The sequence below is a fragment of the Sphaeramia orbicularis genome, chromosome 17 (assembly GCF_902148855.1).
Source record: "Sphaeramia orbicularis chromosome 17, fSphaOr1.1, whole genome shotgun sequence".
In the NCBI taxonomy this organism is placed as follows: Eukaryota; Metazoa; Chordata; class Actinopteri; order Kurtiformes; family Apogonidae; genus Sphaeramia; species Sphaeramia orbicularis.
In genome coordinates this window covers 15,044,364-15,061,806 of record NC_043973.1, presented here as the reverse complement: position 1 = coordinate 15,061,806, position 17,443 = coordinate 15,044,364, and the positions used below count along the sequence as shown (strand labels likewise).

General features: G+C 35.3%; 1 protein-coding gene across 1 annotated transcript; it reads right to left on the bottom strand.

Moving 5' to 3' along the window:
• Positions 1–1,263: 1,263 nt before the first annotated feature.
• On the bottom strand, positions 1,264–14,738 carry cnn2 (calponin 2). Its single transcript, XM_030159990.1, has 7 exons — positions 14,496–14,738; positions 9,321–9,442; positions 7,758–7,824; positions 5,465–5,602; positions 5,255–5,371; positions 4,366–4,512; positions 1,264–2,669 (listed from the first exon to the last, which is right to left on the bottom strand). Exons 1-7 carry the CDS (start codon positions 14,550–14,552, stop codon positions 2,364–2,366), a joined length of 954 nt encoding a protein of 317 aa, XP_030015850.1. The 5' UTR covers positions 14,553–14,738; the 3' UTR covers positions 1,264–2,363.
• Positions 14,739–17,443: the final 2,705 nt, after the last annotated feature.

Sequence of the window (17,443 nt, the reverse complement as noted above, 5' to 3'; positions counted from 1 at the left end):
ATTTCTGATCAGAGAAGCAGAAAAAATGCATCTTGAGATCAACACACCGACTTACGTTTAGAGGTGATGTCTTTCTGCTATTGGTGATCCAAAGTCCATTTTGTCTCCTCACATGACTCAACATTTCTTCGTCCTGCTGACACTCTTACAAAAGAGATTTGTAATCTTAACAGGTCATTTTCCCCATTTAAATAAAGGCTAATTAATAAAATATATATTTATTTTAAAATAATTAGCTCAGGGATTTAGTGGAGAGTACATACTGAAGGAGAGTTCAAGTAACTGAAATCATTAGATAATCAGTTTTACTTTATTCAGATACTTTAGATTTGCCTGGATTTTATGATATTGGTCTCTGGCCCAACACTGAAAGCAACTATGCAACTGTTCCTTTAACCACGAGGGCAGATTATACGGAGTTATAAGGAACTGATGTCGCAGTATTGTTTCCTGTTTCTCTTCTCAGGCTATGAGTACCATGAAAACAATTCAGATGACCTTTGATGTATCTTTGTGAAAAAGAGGCAGTTACATCTCAGAACATGTGAAAGATTGGCTCGTAGAACCACAATATAACAAAATAAGAGAAAGGCTATTTTTTCACAACACATTGGTGTTTCTTAAAGCTGTACTTTGAAGATTTATACCTGTTGGTGAAGGCTGAGTGCACTGCTCTACAATTTCTTAGAAAGTATCTGCTTCAGACATTAAATGTGCTTAATCTTACATACTTTAATAAGATGAATCAGAAAACAAATGACAAAAGTGCTGGTTAACTCATGTTTTCAATATATATAATGGTGTTATTACACATATATGTTGGTTTATGTACATTTATACAATGAATGTATCAATGTTCCACTAGAAAGAACCTGAAAAGAGAATGTAATCCAAAGTACAGGCACTGTTTTGAGGTAGATCTGGTAGCTCTGAGACAAACATTCCTTTTGAATAAAACCCATTCTCTCATGAATTGTCAGAATTTCACATTTTGGCCCAAGACTGTATCTTCAAAACTACAACCAGCTAGCACTTTTGATGTCATTTTTCTTTATTAGTGACTCAAATTTAGTTAAGTTAAACTGTATTTTACTTGTAGACCAGTGTTATCTCTGGTCAGGTGGTCAGTCATTTATTCAGGTTATCAGTTTTAAAATGTTCTGATAAAAGAACTTACACAATCCTTGCACATTTCCAGATCAAGGCATTTGTGCTCATTATTTAAGTCTTCTTTTAAAATACAAAATAAAACAAAACACAAAATAATGAATACATCATTTTATTACACTTTTCACAGAAACATTTCTTTACTAACAATTTTTTTTCCATTAGTATAAAGATGAATCCAGAGGAAACAGTATGGTCCAATATCAAATGTTATTGGGTTTCAAAAGTACAAAGCGACCATTCAAATCACAAAAATGCATAAATAATCACCTCAAATGATCAAGAATTGTTTGAATGGGTTTCTCTTCAAACAGTATTTAATAGTGATTCACTTAAACATTATTCACTGACAAAAAAAAGGAATCCAGTATTCTTGCTTGGAATGTTCAAAACTTCACTAGAGTATTTTTCTCTTATCCTCCCCCACCGTCTTAAACCCAAAGAAAACAAGCTTAACTCCAGTTGGACTGCTTATGCAAACAAAAGGAAATATTTCCTCCATTACAAAAAAAAAAAGAAGAAACTGAATTGAGTGAGAGAAGAGGCAGAATATGAAAAGGTAAAACAGTTTTGATCTCACATATCCATTTTGTTCCCTTATGTGTCAGAGCAACTGAAACTTAACTTTATGTCAATGACCAATACTGAAAGGATGCAAGAAGGGACACAACAAAAACGGTACATTCACAGGAAATAAGAGAAATAAATGTATGTTTATACAGATAACAAAAATGCAAGGGTGTTGATCTAAAGAAGTATATAATTTTCGTAAAAAACTCCCTAAAGTTTCAGTTTTAGTTTGATCTTGCCTTCTTAAAAAAAAACAAACAAAAAAAAACCAAAAAAAAACAGGAATCTCCCTTATGGTAACTGTCGAGTCGGTAGAAAACACTGAGCAAGGATAGAGGGGTTTTGGCACACATTAAAAATCCCTGGGATACAAGAACTAGCTAAGCCAAAGACTGGCTACTGTGGTCACTTTAAATATAAAAATCACAGAAATACAGCTCATCATGATATGTGTAACATTTCTGCACAAATAGGGGTAACAATTTCATAAAATACTAGAAGGATATGACCCAAAATCTGGTGCACCATCCTATGGATATAAAAATAAACTGCCTGCCTTGAAGTTTTCCTGCAGAGCATGCCGTCTTGATGCGATCTCCTTCCCTTCCTCAACTCCCTCCGCGCTCTTAGTAATCTGTGCCGTCGTCTTGGTACACCTGCTCTTCTTCCTGGTAACCTTGGTAACCCTCATCTTGGTAATCTGGGATGTAGTCGCGAGGTCCGGCTGACCCGTTCTGATCGCCGTCCTCCTCTGTAGGTTTAGGACAGTACTTGGCGTCATAGATCTGGCGTCCCAGCCCAAAGTTTTGGCCGCTCTGGTTGGCGCCCTGGCAGTAGCCCATCTGTAGGGACATGGTGCTGTTGTCACACCGGTCTGTTTGCAGCTTCTGATCGTAAATGGCACGCCTTGTCCCCGGAGCAGTCATTCCAGCCTATGGGAAAAGAGGATTAGCGCTACCATTAAAGATCCATTTCACACCAATACTGGCAAAAAAAACTGTATGAAGGATATGAAGGATGTGAAGTACACTGGGTGATTATGTGTCCCATTAAAGTACCCTCTGTTTTCATACCCCGGAACTGTGGGGCACACTTCCTCTTGTTTATTAGCATCACAAGCTCTCTAAGGATTTTTAAAAGGAAATTAAAAACCTCTGTTTTTAATTTGGAGCCCTGTTATCATGTTCATTTTTAAGTTTTAATCACCATTTGCCATCATTCTTTATCCCTTGTACTCGTTTTATTTATTTTTATCCATCTTCCACACTAAATTGTCTTTTTTTGTTTTATTCTACTGTGTGAAGTGCTATATGAAAGGTGCTATACAAATAAAAGTAACTGGTGGTGCTTGTCACAGCAGCTTTGACCTTTAAGGGCTTTATAACCACAGTTACCAATTTCATCTGTGCATTGTGTAGCGAGTTTCACACATTATATTTTACCAAACACTAAATGCACTGTTTCCACTAGCGGTTATTGATTCCATTTTGGTTTCTTTGTGTTGGGCCTGTGCAATGTCAGTAGTTTTTACTGTTGATTATTATTTTTATTGACAATTACTAATATTATTATTATCATTTATTAGTACACTACCGGTATTGTACCTGTGGTGCCGTTATGTGTGAAAAGTGCCTATACATTATTGTACATGGACACAGCAAGAGCAGCAGCAATTTTGTAAAAAATTGTCGTGATATTATTTGTTCACATTATTTGGGAGTGGATATTTAAGGAATATTTTCAAGACACAATTATGCATTTAGGCAGTTTGCTTATTTCAGTACCATCAATTTATAGTATATGCAGTGAAATACTGCCTATTTGCATTCTTCAACAAAATTGAACGGCAGCATAACCACTTCCGAAAATAGAGTATGGCGGCAGGGATGAAGAATTCAAAGTAGAGAGAGGCTAAAATCGCCCAGCATACCTCACAACATTTGAATATGGACATAAAATTGTGCCTAGTAGATAGTCAGGTAATGTTTCTATTCATTTGGCGAGTTTGGCGGCGATCGGGCCTGTAAAGGCTGAGGAAAATCCGTACAAACTCCCTCCTGTGCAGCAACATTGATGGGACACAGAACATCTATTATATAGTAGGATTCTGAAGTGCAATTTCCTTTTTATATAATTATTTTCTTATGTCTGTGTGCTATTACTGTCCTGTATGTACTGTCCAATGCTGCTGCTGGAACTTTAATTTCCCCGAGGGACCCCACCCAAGAGATCAATATTATGAGAATTTCTGTTAGAATATAATACATAATATTCAACCTAATCTAATCTTGTTTGTCACAACATAATCAAGACCATTTTTTTTCCAGAAACACTTAAAAGCAAGAATGGAGTTAATGCAATCTCATAATATTCATTTCATAATGTGAACATTTTTAAGTGGAAAATTGAGATTGTTGGATTTGTAGATTAGAGAGAACTTTATTGATCTCTTGGGAAAATGGGGAAAAAAAAAATCCTCCACATTTTACATGTGTAGATCATCAACCCAAACATGTTGCGCTGTCACGTGTATTCCCCTCTGTACGTGATCACACAATTCCCATGCTGCATTTCTGTTTCTGTCCAACATCTCAGTATTAGTACCAGTTAGATAATATGTTGCAGTACCTGGCTTGCACCCTTGTTGGTTCCCATTTGCAGACTGATGGTTGTGTTGTCCATGGGGGGCTGGATTGGAGCTTTGGGGTCATACAAGTGCCTCCTGGTGCCGTATGCATTCATTCCAGCCTGACTGGCCAATTTATTGGTCCCCATCTGAAAGAAGCCCCAAAATAAAATAAGTTAAATAATGAAAGTAATATTAGTATCAGTCAGATGTCACCTATAGAAACCTTTTGTACAGAGAGAAGCTGCAAACAGTAAGATGTATTGTATGTTTTCGTCACCGTCAAGGCAGCTCCTATCTATTTGACATCTTTCTTGGTTGACGGAAACCATAACAAAACAGGCACAAGGAGAACAATGAGCAGCTCTTTACTTAAGTATGGAGTGACACGAGCTCACAAGTGGTTTCGCAATAGTTTCAACACATGTTGTAGTGAACTTAACATCCCCGGCATGTGAAGACTCCTGCCTCTAGACCTTTAAAAACAAGCCGTGACTGATTTTATGGAGAAATATTTCACAGTCACAACACATTCGATCTGCATTAAATCTCATATATTGACTGTGAAAGGAGGATGTTACACTATTGCAGTTAACATAAGAAGGAGTGCTTTATTATTAGCAGTGTGGAGTGTTACAAGTGAAGAAGAACAAGCTGATTTAAAGGAGGGTTAAACTAAACTGGCAAAACTAAAAACAAACAGTAAAAAAAAAAAACAAATTCCAGGTAGGATCTTTGTTTTTCCACAGCGTTAATGATTCAAGGTGTGTAAGAATGTAGACTAAAACTAAACAAAGCAGATTAACTCCTCAAAATAAAAAGAAATTCACCAACCCATGAATCCTTAAGCTCCAGTAATTTTAAATGCACACAGTTCAGATCTATTCGTACCTGAAGACCAATGACGCACTGTCCCGCCTTCAACTTCTCCTCATCAAACGTCCTCTCCTGCTTGTCGGCGTACTTCACCCCGATGTCCATCTGTGTGTGGTGACCCTTGGTCTTGGCCTAAAGAGGAAAAACAGAACAAAACATGTTAAGACATAAACACATGCAGATACACCCAGTCATGAAACAGCATCTTAATATTTGATTGCTCACCATGCTAGCAAGTGCGAGCAGCGTCGTCTGGACCTGCGTCATGTTTCCATTTTCAAAAAGGTCGTTGGCCTCGAAGATGTCATGAGGCTTCAGGCCATAGACTGTGATGGCTTTAATGAAGTTTGTCAGGTTCTCCAACTACAGACACACCAGTTTTAACAAGTTTTAAAACAAAGGTCAAGTGATCAGCGGGTCTGCGCATTATTTATTTTCATTACACACGGCTTCATCTGAATAAATGGTCTGTGTCTGCAAATGTTTCTAACACTTATACTGCTTTTCCACCAACTGCATCGGCCCAACTCGCCTTTTTCTATCACAGAAGAACTTAGACTACCAGGTACTATCCGATACTATCTCTAGTATCACTTGTGCCAAGAGATTGAGCACACTTAAAAACATGCATATCATAGACCGGTTGATCCAGATCTGTTGCATTATGCTGCACTGTGGGACATCAGCGCTGAGCTAGAGGGAAACCTCTATCTTGGTTATCTAGGCTCTCTTGATAAACCAACCGCAGATTTTAACTACAGTGGTGGAAAAAAATATTAGACCATCAGAAGTCATCAAAAACAATGGTTATGCAATCAAGTACTAACTTCTGTGTGTATCATGTGACTAAAACAGAAAAGAAAACATGGAAAGCCTAAAAGCACTGTTTTTGTCAGTCCAATGCCATAGCTAATGATGTAAGAACTGAAGTGATTTTGGTTATCATTAAGAAAACCATGGAAAATGGATAGATATGAGCTCTGAAATTAAACTCTTATGAGCTATTATTCTTGTTATCATTATATTTGTCCAAACAAATGTACCTTTAGTTGTACCAGGCATTAAAATGAACAAGAAATTAAACAAAACAAGGGTGGTCTAATAATTTTTTCCCACAACTGTATAACGATAAGATAAGATTAGATAAGGTAAGACCTTATTGATCCCACCACTGGGAAATTTCACAGCTGAAAGCAGCAACATACAATACACCAGTGCAAAAAACAGGTAGAAAAAAACCACAAGTGAGAGTGAAATATAAAGGAAAATGAGAAATTTGGTATTTATATAAATAAATAGTTATATAAATAGAGAATTTAGAATTAAACATTCTTAAAATTTAAATGGTATTTACAAAAATACATATTTATATTATTTGAATACTATAACTATACAGTTATGTTCTGGCCTAAAAACAAAATCCCCCAAAACACTGTTTAATTTCATAAATTATAACTAAATTACACTGAAGATATTAACAATCAAGGGTGTCAAACTCGTTTTATTTCCAATCTCCAAAATTTTAACAACACTATGGCTGTTACTAAATGTTTTGTTCATTTGTAGATCCACTGTGATCTGTAAGTTGTAATGCACATGTATAAATAATAAGCTGAGGCATAATATTGTGAAAATTGCACTGTTTTTCTTAAGAAATTTCAGGTTGTTCAGGTTATTCAGATAGTTTGTAAAAGTGGATATTTTCATAATTAAATTTTATTTTTTTGAACTAAAAGAAAAATTTAGACTTGTCTTTATTTATTGTCTATTATGCTAGTATTTTACTGGTCCAGTCCACTTGGGATCAAACTGGGCTGAATGTGACCCTGCACTAAACAGAGTGAAATGACGACCATCAGCATTAAGGGAGTATATACATGCAGTGTGTTGATGCCAAAACTGAGCGAAATTAAGTGAAGTCAAGTTGATACAGTCAGCAGAAAAGCAGCATAAGGCAAATATGGGAATGTATTCATCAGAAAACTACAAAACTACTGAGAACACTCCAACAAAGTAAAACAAACTAACTAAAATGGCTTTGCTTAAACTGGGATGCTTTGTAAATCATAGTTTTTTTCATCCTATTCTTCAACTGCTATAAATCATATCTTTCCTTTAATACCAGACAAACATTAAATCTAAATAAAAACTAACCTCAACTCTAAACTAAAAGTGAAACCACTTATAAGCCAACTAAAACCAAACTAAAAGGACTACATGGAAACTCAGAATATGAGAACCATAACCACTCTTGTATTCACAGAGAACAAAAACCAGCTCATGCAAGTTGTCAAAACAAACATGCAAGCGCAACCATGAGTTGGTGTGATTCAGCGTTCTGACATCCTGTGACAGACAATATTCACAAAACAGCACAGGAGCCATTTGTTAATCCAGTGCAGAAGCAGTTCCAGAACTACGTCTAACACGAGTCAATGAATGGACGCTACCATAACAAATGACATTATCAGTAATAAACCGCACCCACAGTTAGTAAAAAGGTGTGTCGTCGACTCACCTGGTGCCAGTTCAGCGCAGACTGGTTGATCTTTTTCACAGAGCCTTCTTGAAGTTCATTGATAAGTCTGAGAAAGAGAGAAAAGAGGGAGTTACTTCAAGACAACTCCACATTTCCAGACCTGAAAGAAAACCTCTGGAACATGATCACAATTAAGATGGATTTTTAAGATGAATTTTTTTTTTTATTATTGTTTTTTTTTTTAATTTTATTATTCTTATTTTTTTTTATATTGTTTTATTATTGATTACCTCTGCCAAGGAGGTTATGTTTTTGCCGGCGTTTGTTAGTCTGTCTGTCCGAGTGTAAGATAACTCAAAAAGTTATGGACAGATTTGGATGAAAATTTCAGGAAATGTTGATACTAGCACAAGGAACAAATGATTAGATTTTGGTGGTGATTGGGGGGAGGCTAAGCTGCCATGGCGAAGGTCTGAGCTCTCCGAGTGCTTTTCTAGTTTTTATATGCTTTGATCTTTATTGGATAGCACTTTGGTCACTTTAAGTGTTGTAAAGGGCTCTACAAATAAATATTTATTGATTGAATGATTGATTGGTCAAGACCCTCGAACCGTTTCAGAAGGGATATTAAAGAACCAGCAGCAAAGCAAAACCAAATTTAATCTGTTCTGCATGACTTTATAACTTTTTTTTTTTTTTCATTACCAAAAGTCTCAAAACACTGGGTGTGCAGTTATAATAAATTATGTTAATATTTCATCTGGGAGTTGAGAAAAATAGCAGTAGTTTTTAAAATTAAATCAAAAATCATAATATACAAGCAGTTTTCAGAAGTTATACATCAGTGTTCAATTTCCCCATATGAAAGCTTTTTTGTTGATTTTTCAGATATGTTATCGACATGTTGAGTTTTTTCTTTAAAATGAATGAAGTTTTACCCTTCTGACTCATGTTTGATAATAAAATACTGAACTGTGAAATATCGTGCCTCTATTACATTTCTTTTAATAACCACATTTGAGGAGTCATGGCATATTGCATTTTTATAGACTGCATATCCTGATGGATTTAACAGCAGAGTTTGAGAATATTGCCTCCTTTTCGTGTATGTTTGGTTAAAGGGGTCACATTTTGTTAAACCCACTTTTATTCATCTTTGGTACATTTATTTGTGTTTTTGGGGACTGTAATAGTTAAAAAAAGTTTGAATTTGAACCCTCCAGGTGCTGCAAAGCTATCTTTATATTCATTTTTGGCAAAAATCAAGTGGATTTGTACAACCAGTTTTAATTCCTTCTAAATTTGTTACGTCTGTAGAGTTTTATTAATGAAGAATTCAGACCCAACCATAGCATTTACACTTGAAATGTTTTAAAATGCATAATTCCATTTTTTTTTAAAAAAAAAGCAAAACATCACTCCTTTAATGTTGCTGCTATAATGTAAGTAGTGTCTTCTGTGAATCAAAGATAAATTTTACTCCAGTACTACAATATTTTAACTCCCTATTATTGATACCAACCCAAACAAAAAAAAAGTGATGGTCAGCCTCTCAATACCACAGTCCATTTGGTATTTTACAAACAAAAAAAGCATCCTTACTTGCACAGAATCACTCCGTTCTTCAGACCTTTCTGGAAGTCGGGGCCAATGGGGCAGCCGGTGATCTCTTCGATCCACACCCTCAGCTCTTCTTCTTTTTGAGGGTCATATTTTTGTGCGATCTGTTGTTGGATAAAGAGGTCGATTGTCAAATGTGTTTTAAGGGAATTAAGGTCATTTCTATGTTCACCTCACTCAGGACCTCCACTTTCATAACATGAAATTTGTTGGAAAAAAATTTTATCAGTGTAAAACCTCTGTTAAGTTCATGGTACCTTCTAAAATTAAACATTAAAAACACTACCGTATGTACTTTTTACTTTGATTGTTGAAGATAATTTAACTGTTCTGAACCTCATCAACTGCATGAATAGTTAACTGTTAATTTGTTTTCTGAATAGTTTCCATTAGTTTTCTGACTTTAGGTCTATCATACATAGAATTATTCACTCTTGCATAAAATACTGATTACCACAGATTTTGATAAATATAGCCTCATATTTTGGCTACAGAACGATTAGCTGAATTTCCTTGCCTTTTTTTCCTTCTCTTATTAAACAGGAAATTGAAATCTTGTGGGGAATTAGACAATTTGAGTCACAAATCATGTATGTTTATTCATTTCAGTTCATCAACAACTATTTACATGAACATATTCTGCAAAATGATTCTTATTGTTTGGTTCAGTGCAGATTTCAACATAACCCAGTGGAAAACAAGCAACTGGTGAGGCTTAGATTACACATAGTAATGATGAAATTCAGCTCACTGGCTCAAAGTTCACATATTCAGAATGGGAAAAGAATGTACACAATAGTTTTAAGATATTATTTTTAAAAAAAAAAACGTACAACAAACTTATTTTGTGCAGTCTGTTGTTGGACAAAGAGCTCAATTATCATATGTATTTTAAGAGAATAAAGGTCAAATTAACATCAGATTTTCTAGGTGAAAATAAAAAACATGAAACTTTTGTTAAATTCATTGTTCCTTACAAAACCTAGATTTCTGAAGTATTATATTTAAGCTACACTAAGCCTTATCCGTTATGTTCAGAATTAATTGTTAGTGTGTTTTGTGAACAAAGGGTCTTTCAGTTTCCACTTTCTTGAAACTAAATATTGACTGTGTGGTATTACTGTAGTTCTATCATGTTTAGAAATTACTGTTCCTGCATAAAATACTCACTGCCACAGATTTGCTAAATATAACTTTTGGCGCATTTCGGCTCCACATTCTTCTCCAGAACAATTATCTGAATCCCCTTAAATTCAATTTATGTTTATTAATTTGAGTTCAGCGACTACTGGTTACACAAATACATACTCTAAATGTTTCTTATTAAACACATTTCTATCTAATCCAATGGAAAAATAAACACTTTCCATTAGTGCACATACCGGACATGAAGTTAAACCCAGAGGCCCAAAGATCAAATATTCAGAAAAGGAAAAGCATTTAAAGAATAGCTTTTAGATGTTTTTTTTTTAAAGTCCTATGAACTTAATAGCAGTTTTCACATTATTTTTTTTAAGTATATGCTTCTGGTGAACTGGAGACATTCTGAGTTCTGGGTGAGTTGTCATGCAATAGCCACAGAATGCAAACCAGACTTTTTTTTTTTTTTTCTTCTTTTAGCAGATGAAAACTTATCTTCCTGTCTATGTTGATGCTGCTTCTAACAGAGACACAGTGTGAAAAAGAAATAAAAACAAAAACTGAAAACACTGATAACCAACATGTGTTTATGACAAGTCACACATCACAAAGCCAGCATTGGCAGTCGTCTTTAAAAGTGTGTTGTGGCTACATTTAATCACATTTTCAGGGCCGTCTCTGCCGTGTCTACAAGATGGTTTTTGTCTTTTTAAACACTCAGGAGTAAAAAGGTGACAGTGACATAACCTAACACATAAATACAGGGATATCCTGTTTGGTAAACTGCTAAATTCTCTCCAGAGGAACAGGAAGTCAGTAGCAGAACTGGGGGAGGGCGAGTTTTAGGGGTTTACTGTTGTACAAAGATGGCTAAGATTGACTTTCTCGTGAAGGCGTTACTGTTGAGGTGCTACTTTGATTTATAAGCTTAAGGCTGACTGACATAAGTGTTGGAAACATGCGACGCTGGCTCTGAAAGAGGCTTTTCATGAAGAGCATTGTCATAAGCAAGAGGTCTGCTGTGTGACAAGAGGGAAGCAGAAATGAAGGGTGGAAAAAAAAGCCACTAAAAGCACACTACTTCAGTAAAAGATAAGGTGTTGAACGAGCTCCGTGCAAACTCAGAGCCACGGCGTGACCAGCTAACAATCCCTCTCTATCCCCAGGGCAATGGGAAAGTGAACCGCAGAACAGCCTACTATATACATAGAAGCTGGCTGTACTCAGATCACAGCTGGTAGTACTCTTAAAGAATGTCTGTCTTCTAATTACACTTCCTTCATTCAGTTATCCTCATATTAAAAACAACACTGCCTACTTTAATTGCCCACAAGATCCCACAGATGTAATTTTACAAAGACAAACTGAATGCAAGGAATTTACCCCACAGTGCTTGGAAAAAAAAAAAAAAAAAAAAGCTGAATGAAAGTGCACTCCAAAGCTTTCAGAGTCTAAACTTTTGCTACTTTTTCTACTTCTTTGAGCAAAAAAAGGGTAAGAATGTGTGTTTTTTTTTTTTAAACTGGAGGAGTGTAAATCCTTAAATGCCTCACATTTCACGGTAAAGGCTACGTCAGCGATGGCAGGAAATACCACTCAAGTCAGCATCTCATTCGCCCTCCCCTTCAAGGACTTCATCACTGGTAGACAGAGGAAATCTACGTGTTTTCTTTACGTCCGGCACATGTTGTTCTGTGGAGATTTGGGGAGGGGACATGACCGGCTCTCTCACCCATACAAGGAAACAGCAAAGGAATGCAGATGGAAAGAAAGGGGAAAAAAAAAAAAAAAAAAAACAGCTGAAGGTGAATTAGAGAAACACCGGTGGAGGGGAGTAAGTAAAAGCAGAGCAAAGCCATCTTATTTATCATTTAAGACAACAGTTTGGCATCTTTTTAAGGACAAAAAAAGTCTTAGTCATGGTTTTTTAACCAGTAATAAAAAGAGAATCTACTAAACTACATCTGGGATGGAAGTAAAAGTACAACCCAACTGTGAAAATACTCCACATGTAAAAGTTCAAAAGTATGAAAGTCTGAAACTCCCCTGGGAGTGTTTTACTACAGCATGATGGATTTTACTGCTGTAGATGCTTTAAGTGCTCATTTTAATCCATAACAATGCATTATATCCTGTAAGATCATCACACATTTGCAGAAATATTGTCCTGCGAGAACCACATATCTATAAAACATCAAATTTTCATGAGTTTAAAGGAACAGCCCTGTTTAACCTTGCAATAATGTATTTCCAAGATGTTTTTTTTAAGAGTTTATTTACCCAAAAAGGAATGTGTCATCCATCAGGTTACCACAAATACAATTAAATAAAATAATCTTCATGTACAAATATGTTCACTTAACTCATATACTTCCCAAAGTTTTTCAGAATTTTTTTATGTTGTCTTCTGTTATTCACAACTATTCGACATGATATTTAAGCAAATTTTATCTTCCGTACTGCCAAACTTCTGTCAGTCAGTATTCTCTTAAATATTGTGGGCTAAATCTGTGGAATAATCTACAACCGGAATTTCAATCAACATCTACTTTGTCATTGTTTAAGAAGCATCTGAAAAGGACTTTAATTCATGAAAAAACGTAGGGCTATATATCATTTAATTTGTATTTGATGATTTGTAATGTGATTTACATTTTTATTGTTTTTATTTTAGTCTATTAATTCAGTTGTATTGTATTTTTAATTATTTTTTCTTGCGTATTGTTCATTTTGGGGAGGTGTTCATATAAGCCTCTATTGGCTTCTAACCTCTCCTGCACAATTTTGTTACTTGTTTGAATGCTGTTGTTTTTTTTGTTTTTCTTCCTTTGCTGTTTTATTTGTGCAAATAAATAAATAAACAAATATAAGTACATTTGGAGGTTTTTGCACTGGAAAGGATGACTAAATTGTACATATGCATGAAAAAAAATGCAGTGCATAATGTGAATACTTATCTAAAAGTACCTCAAAATTGTGCAGAAGTGCTTAGGTACATTCCATCCCTGCACAGACGAAAAAGAAATCTGATCTTTATGGTTTTAGTTCCACATCTTTTCCCTTGCAGAGCAGTTTTCTCTTTCTATCTTTTAACCCAGTGCACATTCTCTTTCAGTTGCCAGAAATCTCCTTGGTGCTACACAGTAACTTGAAGTCTTGCAGCACAAATGTGACACTCAGATAAAGTGGTGAAGAATGCAATCTCTTCTATCTGCCCCTGGTATTTTAAGTGGATCCGGATGTGCAAAAAAATCTGTGCAGGCAGATCCAAATAAACAAGGTGAACGGTTTTTCAAGGCCACATTTGAGGAGTCACAGGTTTTAATAATAATAAAAAGGGGAGGCCATTTTGGAGTTGGAAATGACACAAAAATATACAAAGTGACAGCCAGTGAGACAGAGAGAGAAAAGATACATAATATAGGACATTATTTAACCTTGGAACAGGGAGAAGGAAACTAACACCAAAGCATTATTATGAAAAAAAAAAAAAAAAAAGACAAGGAAACACAATAAGGAGGATAGATAGCATGCAATTCACAGACTAATGGGTGAATTACATTATCTGCTAATGCGGGTCACAACACCGGCCTGAGATTTGCCCAGAAGGGGAAAGAAACCACTAGAAACTGGGGTTTAACAACTTTGCCACAACGACATACTTTTTTGCCAAAAGAGACAACGCCCATGGTGTGTTTTTTAAGCCCGGAGTGACAAAAATCAATATCCTAAAGTCGGAAAAATCCCTAAAAGTAGAAAATAAACCCGCGTCAAGTTGCATTTCTTACAAATAACTCTTGTATTAAAGTGAATTTTTACTTTTAGACTCATTTATAAGTCACTTTGTAGTATTTTCCATCCACTTTTTTACTATATTTAAACATTGACTACGCAGAGCAAAATGGAGGCCAGGTGAGTTTACAGAACGACACCAACCTGACCACAGGATGGAGAGAAAAAAAAAAAAAGTTCAATACTACTAACTTTATAGAGCAGAATAAAATAATATATACTTACTTTGTTTCTGACTTCCGCAGATAATCCATACGAAGGGCCTTTAGTGAAGCTGGCCATTGTTAAAGTGTTGCGACTTTTCTCTTCAGGTGGGAAAAAAGAATTACAAAGTTGCAGAAGATTAAACCCGGGCTAAGTTGTGCCAGACTTTCTCCGACTGGACTAAATACTTCCTTTCTGTTCTACAGCCGCCAATTAGAACGCTCCCACGGTTCAAGTCCAAGATGGATGAACACGGTCAAGATGGTTCACCCCTCTGACAGAACCAACTCCGGTACAGCCAAAGGATATATAGAGATAATGTCCCTCCATGAATATTCAACACTGGAGGAGGAGGAGGAGGAGGAGGAGGAGGAGGAGGAGGAGGAGGAGGAGGAGGAGGAGGAGGAGGAGGAGGAGGAGGAGGAGGAGGAGGAGGGACTCATGTATTTAAGTCTACACTGAGTAACAATAGTCTGCCACACAGGAAGAAAAACAGTGGATTCAACAACAATTGCCTTCTTAGGTAAAAAGGCAGAAGTGTTAGTGTACCAAGACCACCAAGATAAGATAAGACAAAACAAGACAAGACAAGATAAGACAAGATAAGATGAGACAAGATAAGATAAGACAAGACAAGATAAGATGAGACAAGATAAGATAAGACAAGACAAGATAAGATGAGACAAGACAAGATAAGATAAGACAAGACAAGATAAGACAAAACAAGACAAGATAAGACAAAATAAGACAAGATAAGACAAAATAAGACAAGATAAGACATGACAAGATAAGATAAGACAAAACAAGACAAGACAAGATAAGAAGATAAGACAAGATAAGATAAGACAAGACAAGATAAGACACAGGTGTCAAACATGCGGCCCAGGGGCCAAATCCAAAGGGTCTAATCCGGCCCGTAGGATGAATTTGTGAAATGCAAAAATTACACTCAAGATGTTAACAGTCAATCATTTTACTTTAGGGGCCATAAAAAGCTCTACTTTAGTCTCAAGTGGGTCAGATCAGTAAAATGCACTCATAAAAACCTACAAATAATGACAATTCTAAATTTTTCCTCTGTTTTAGTGTAAAAAAGTGAAATTACATGAAAATGAGTACATTTACAAACTAGCCTTTCACAAAAAATATGAAGAACTAGTAATGTGTCAAGAGAAGTAAGAGCAATTTTACTAATATTCTGCCAGTTACTCAAATATTTTGTAGATTTGCAGATCCATCATGATCTGTAAGTTATAATGCACTTTTATAAATGGTAAGTAGAGGCAAAATAGAGTTAAAATTGCACTTATTTTTCTTCATAAATTTCAGTTTATTCATGGTTGTTCATGTTATTCACATTTTTAAAAGGACAGTTTATAGATGTAAACATTTCCATAATGCAATTTTACTTTTTTCACTATAAAACACATTGAAATGTTTAGAGTTGGCATTATTGATATATTATTATGTTATTAATTCACTGGTCCGGCCCTCTTCAGATCATATTGGGAGGATGTGGCCCCTGAAATAAAATGAGTTTGACACCCCTGAGATAAGATAAGACAAGACAAGACAAGACAAGACAAGACAAGATAAGATAAGATAAGATAAGATAAGATAAGATAAGATAAGATGGTACATTATTATGTCAGCTGTTCCCAGACACTTGACAATAAAAAAATCAGACATCAATTAAAACACAACAAAAAAAAAAATGCAGAAAATGTGTAGTAAAAAAAAAACACAAAGTTAAACCATATTAATAAATAACTGAATATATATATATTTTTCATTCAACCAGGTCAAATCCTTAGTCTTCAATGATTTAAAATAGAGTTCTTAAAATTTCAGGAGCAATCATTCCATGAAGAAGGGGCAGCGTATTGAAAAGCTGTTTAACCAAACTCATTCATTTGTTGGATGTTCTGACAGATCATATTGGTTTGGGTTTAACACACGTATGTACAAAGATAAGATGGAAGCAGCATGAGGGGATATGTCCACATCATCCTCATCCTCATTCAAAGGGGTTGTACATACTATGGATCTGGGGACAAACCTCTTCTAAATCTGTGACAGTTGTCTGCCACTAAATGTGTTCCTCCATCAAATGATGATCTGTTGATGGTGACGGAGATTTTCCACATCTTCCTGAAGTTTAGATTTCATTTTGCACTCTAATGCTGTCTCCACAGAGTCCACCTACCTATCAACCAACCAACCAACCAACCACCCAGCAAGTCCACTTCATGTTCCAGTATGTACTGGTTATCTCTCCTCTGGTTCTGCGTCCCCATCAGACAAACGTATTAGTCACCAACTGGTGAAGAACAACAAATGACAATACAGTCAGGAGCATTTTTGACAAATTGACTCTGTGTAAATGTGATTTATTTGCCAATAAAAGTCTCTGAAACTTATAAAATGCTTATAAATGTTATTTTATGTACTTAATAAAAACAAAAATCCAAATAAAAACTGAACCAGTAAAGATTACAAAAACAACAAGATTAGACAACAAAAAATGAGGTGAACATTATTAAATTGGATTTTCAGGCACATTTCTGACAGTAAAAAAGACATAAAAGTAATTTATGTGTTCATTTATGCTCATTATCATGTGCATTGTTTCACATGTTAGTTGGTTTCAGTTTGTTGTATTAAATGTCACTGTTAACATTATCTTTTGATCAGTAAATAATGTTACTACTTTTCAACACTGTTTTAATGTTGGAAGAGCCAGCAAAATGTAGACACAATAATAATTTATGTATTTTTATTTTTTTTTATTTTTTTTAAATTTAAGTCCTTCGGAGGTATAGAAAAGTTTGTAATACATTCATCTTTAATGTTAAAGCTGGTGTAGATCATTTTAATTATTTTACTTATTAATCACAGTAGTTCCCAACCATTTATATTCAAGATCCACAACAAATTTTTTATGTCTTTATGTGTTTGGACCAAACCTA

Coding starts and splice junctions, on each gene's coding strand:
- cnn2 (XM_030159990.1), bottom strand. CDS start 14,552: ATGGCCAGCTTCACTAAAGGCCCTTCGTATGGATTATCTGCGGAAGTC. Junction 9,443..14,495: donor CTGCGGAAGTCAGAAACAAA/GTAAGTATATAT, acceptor ATCCAACAACAG/ATCGCACAAAAATATGACCC. Junction 7,825..9,320: donor AACGGAGTGATTCTGTGCAA/GTAAGGATGCTT, acceptor TCTCTTTCTCAG/ACTTATCAATGAACTTCAAG.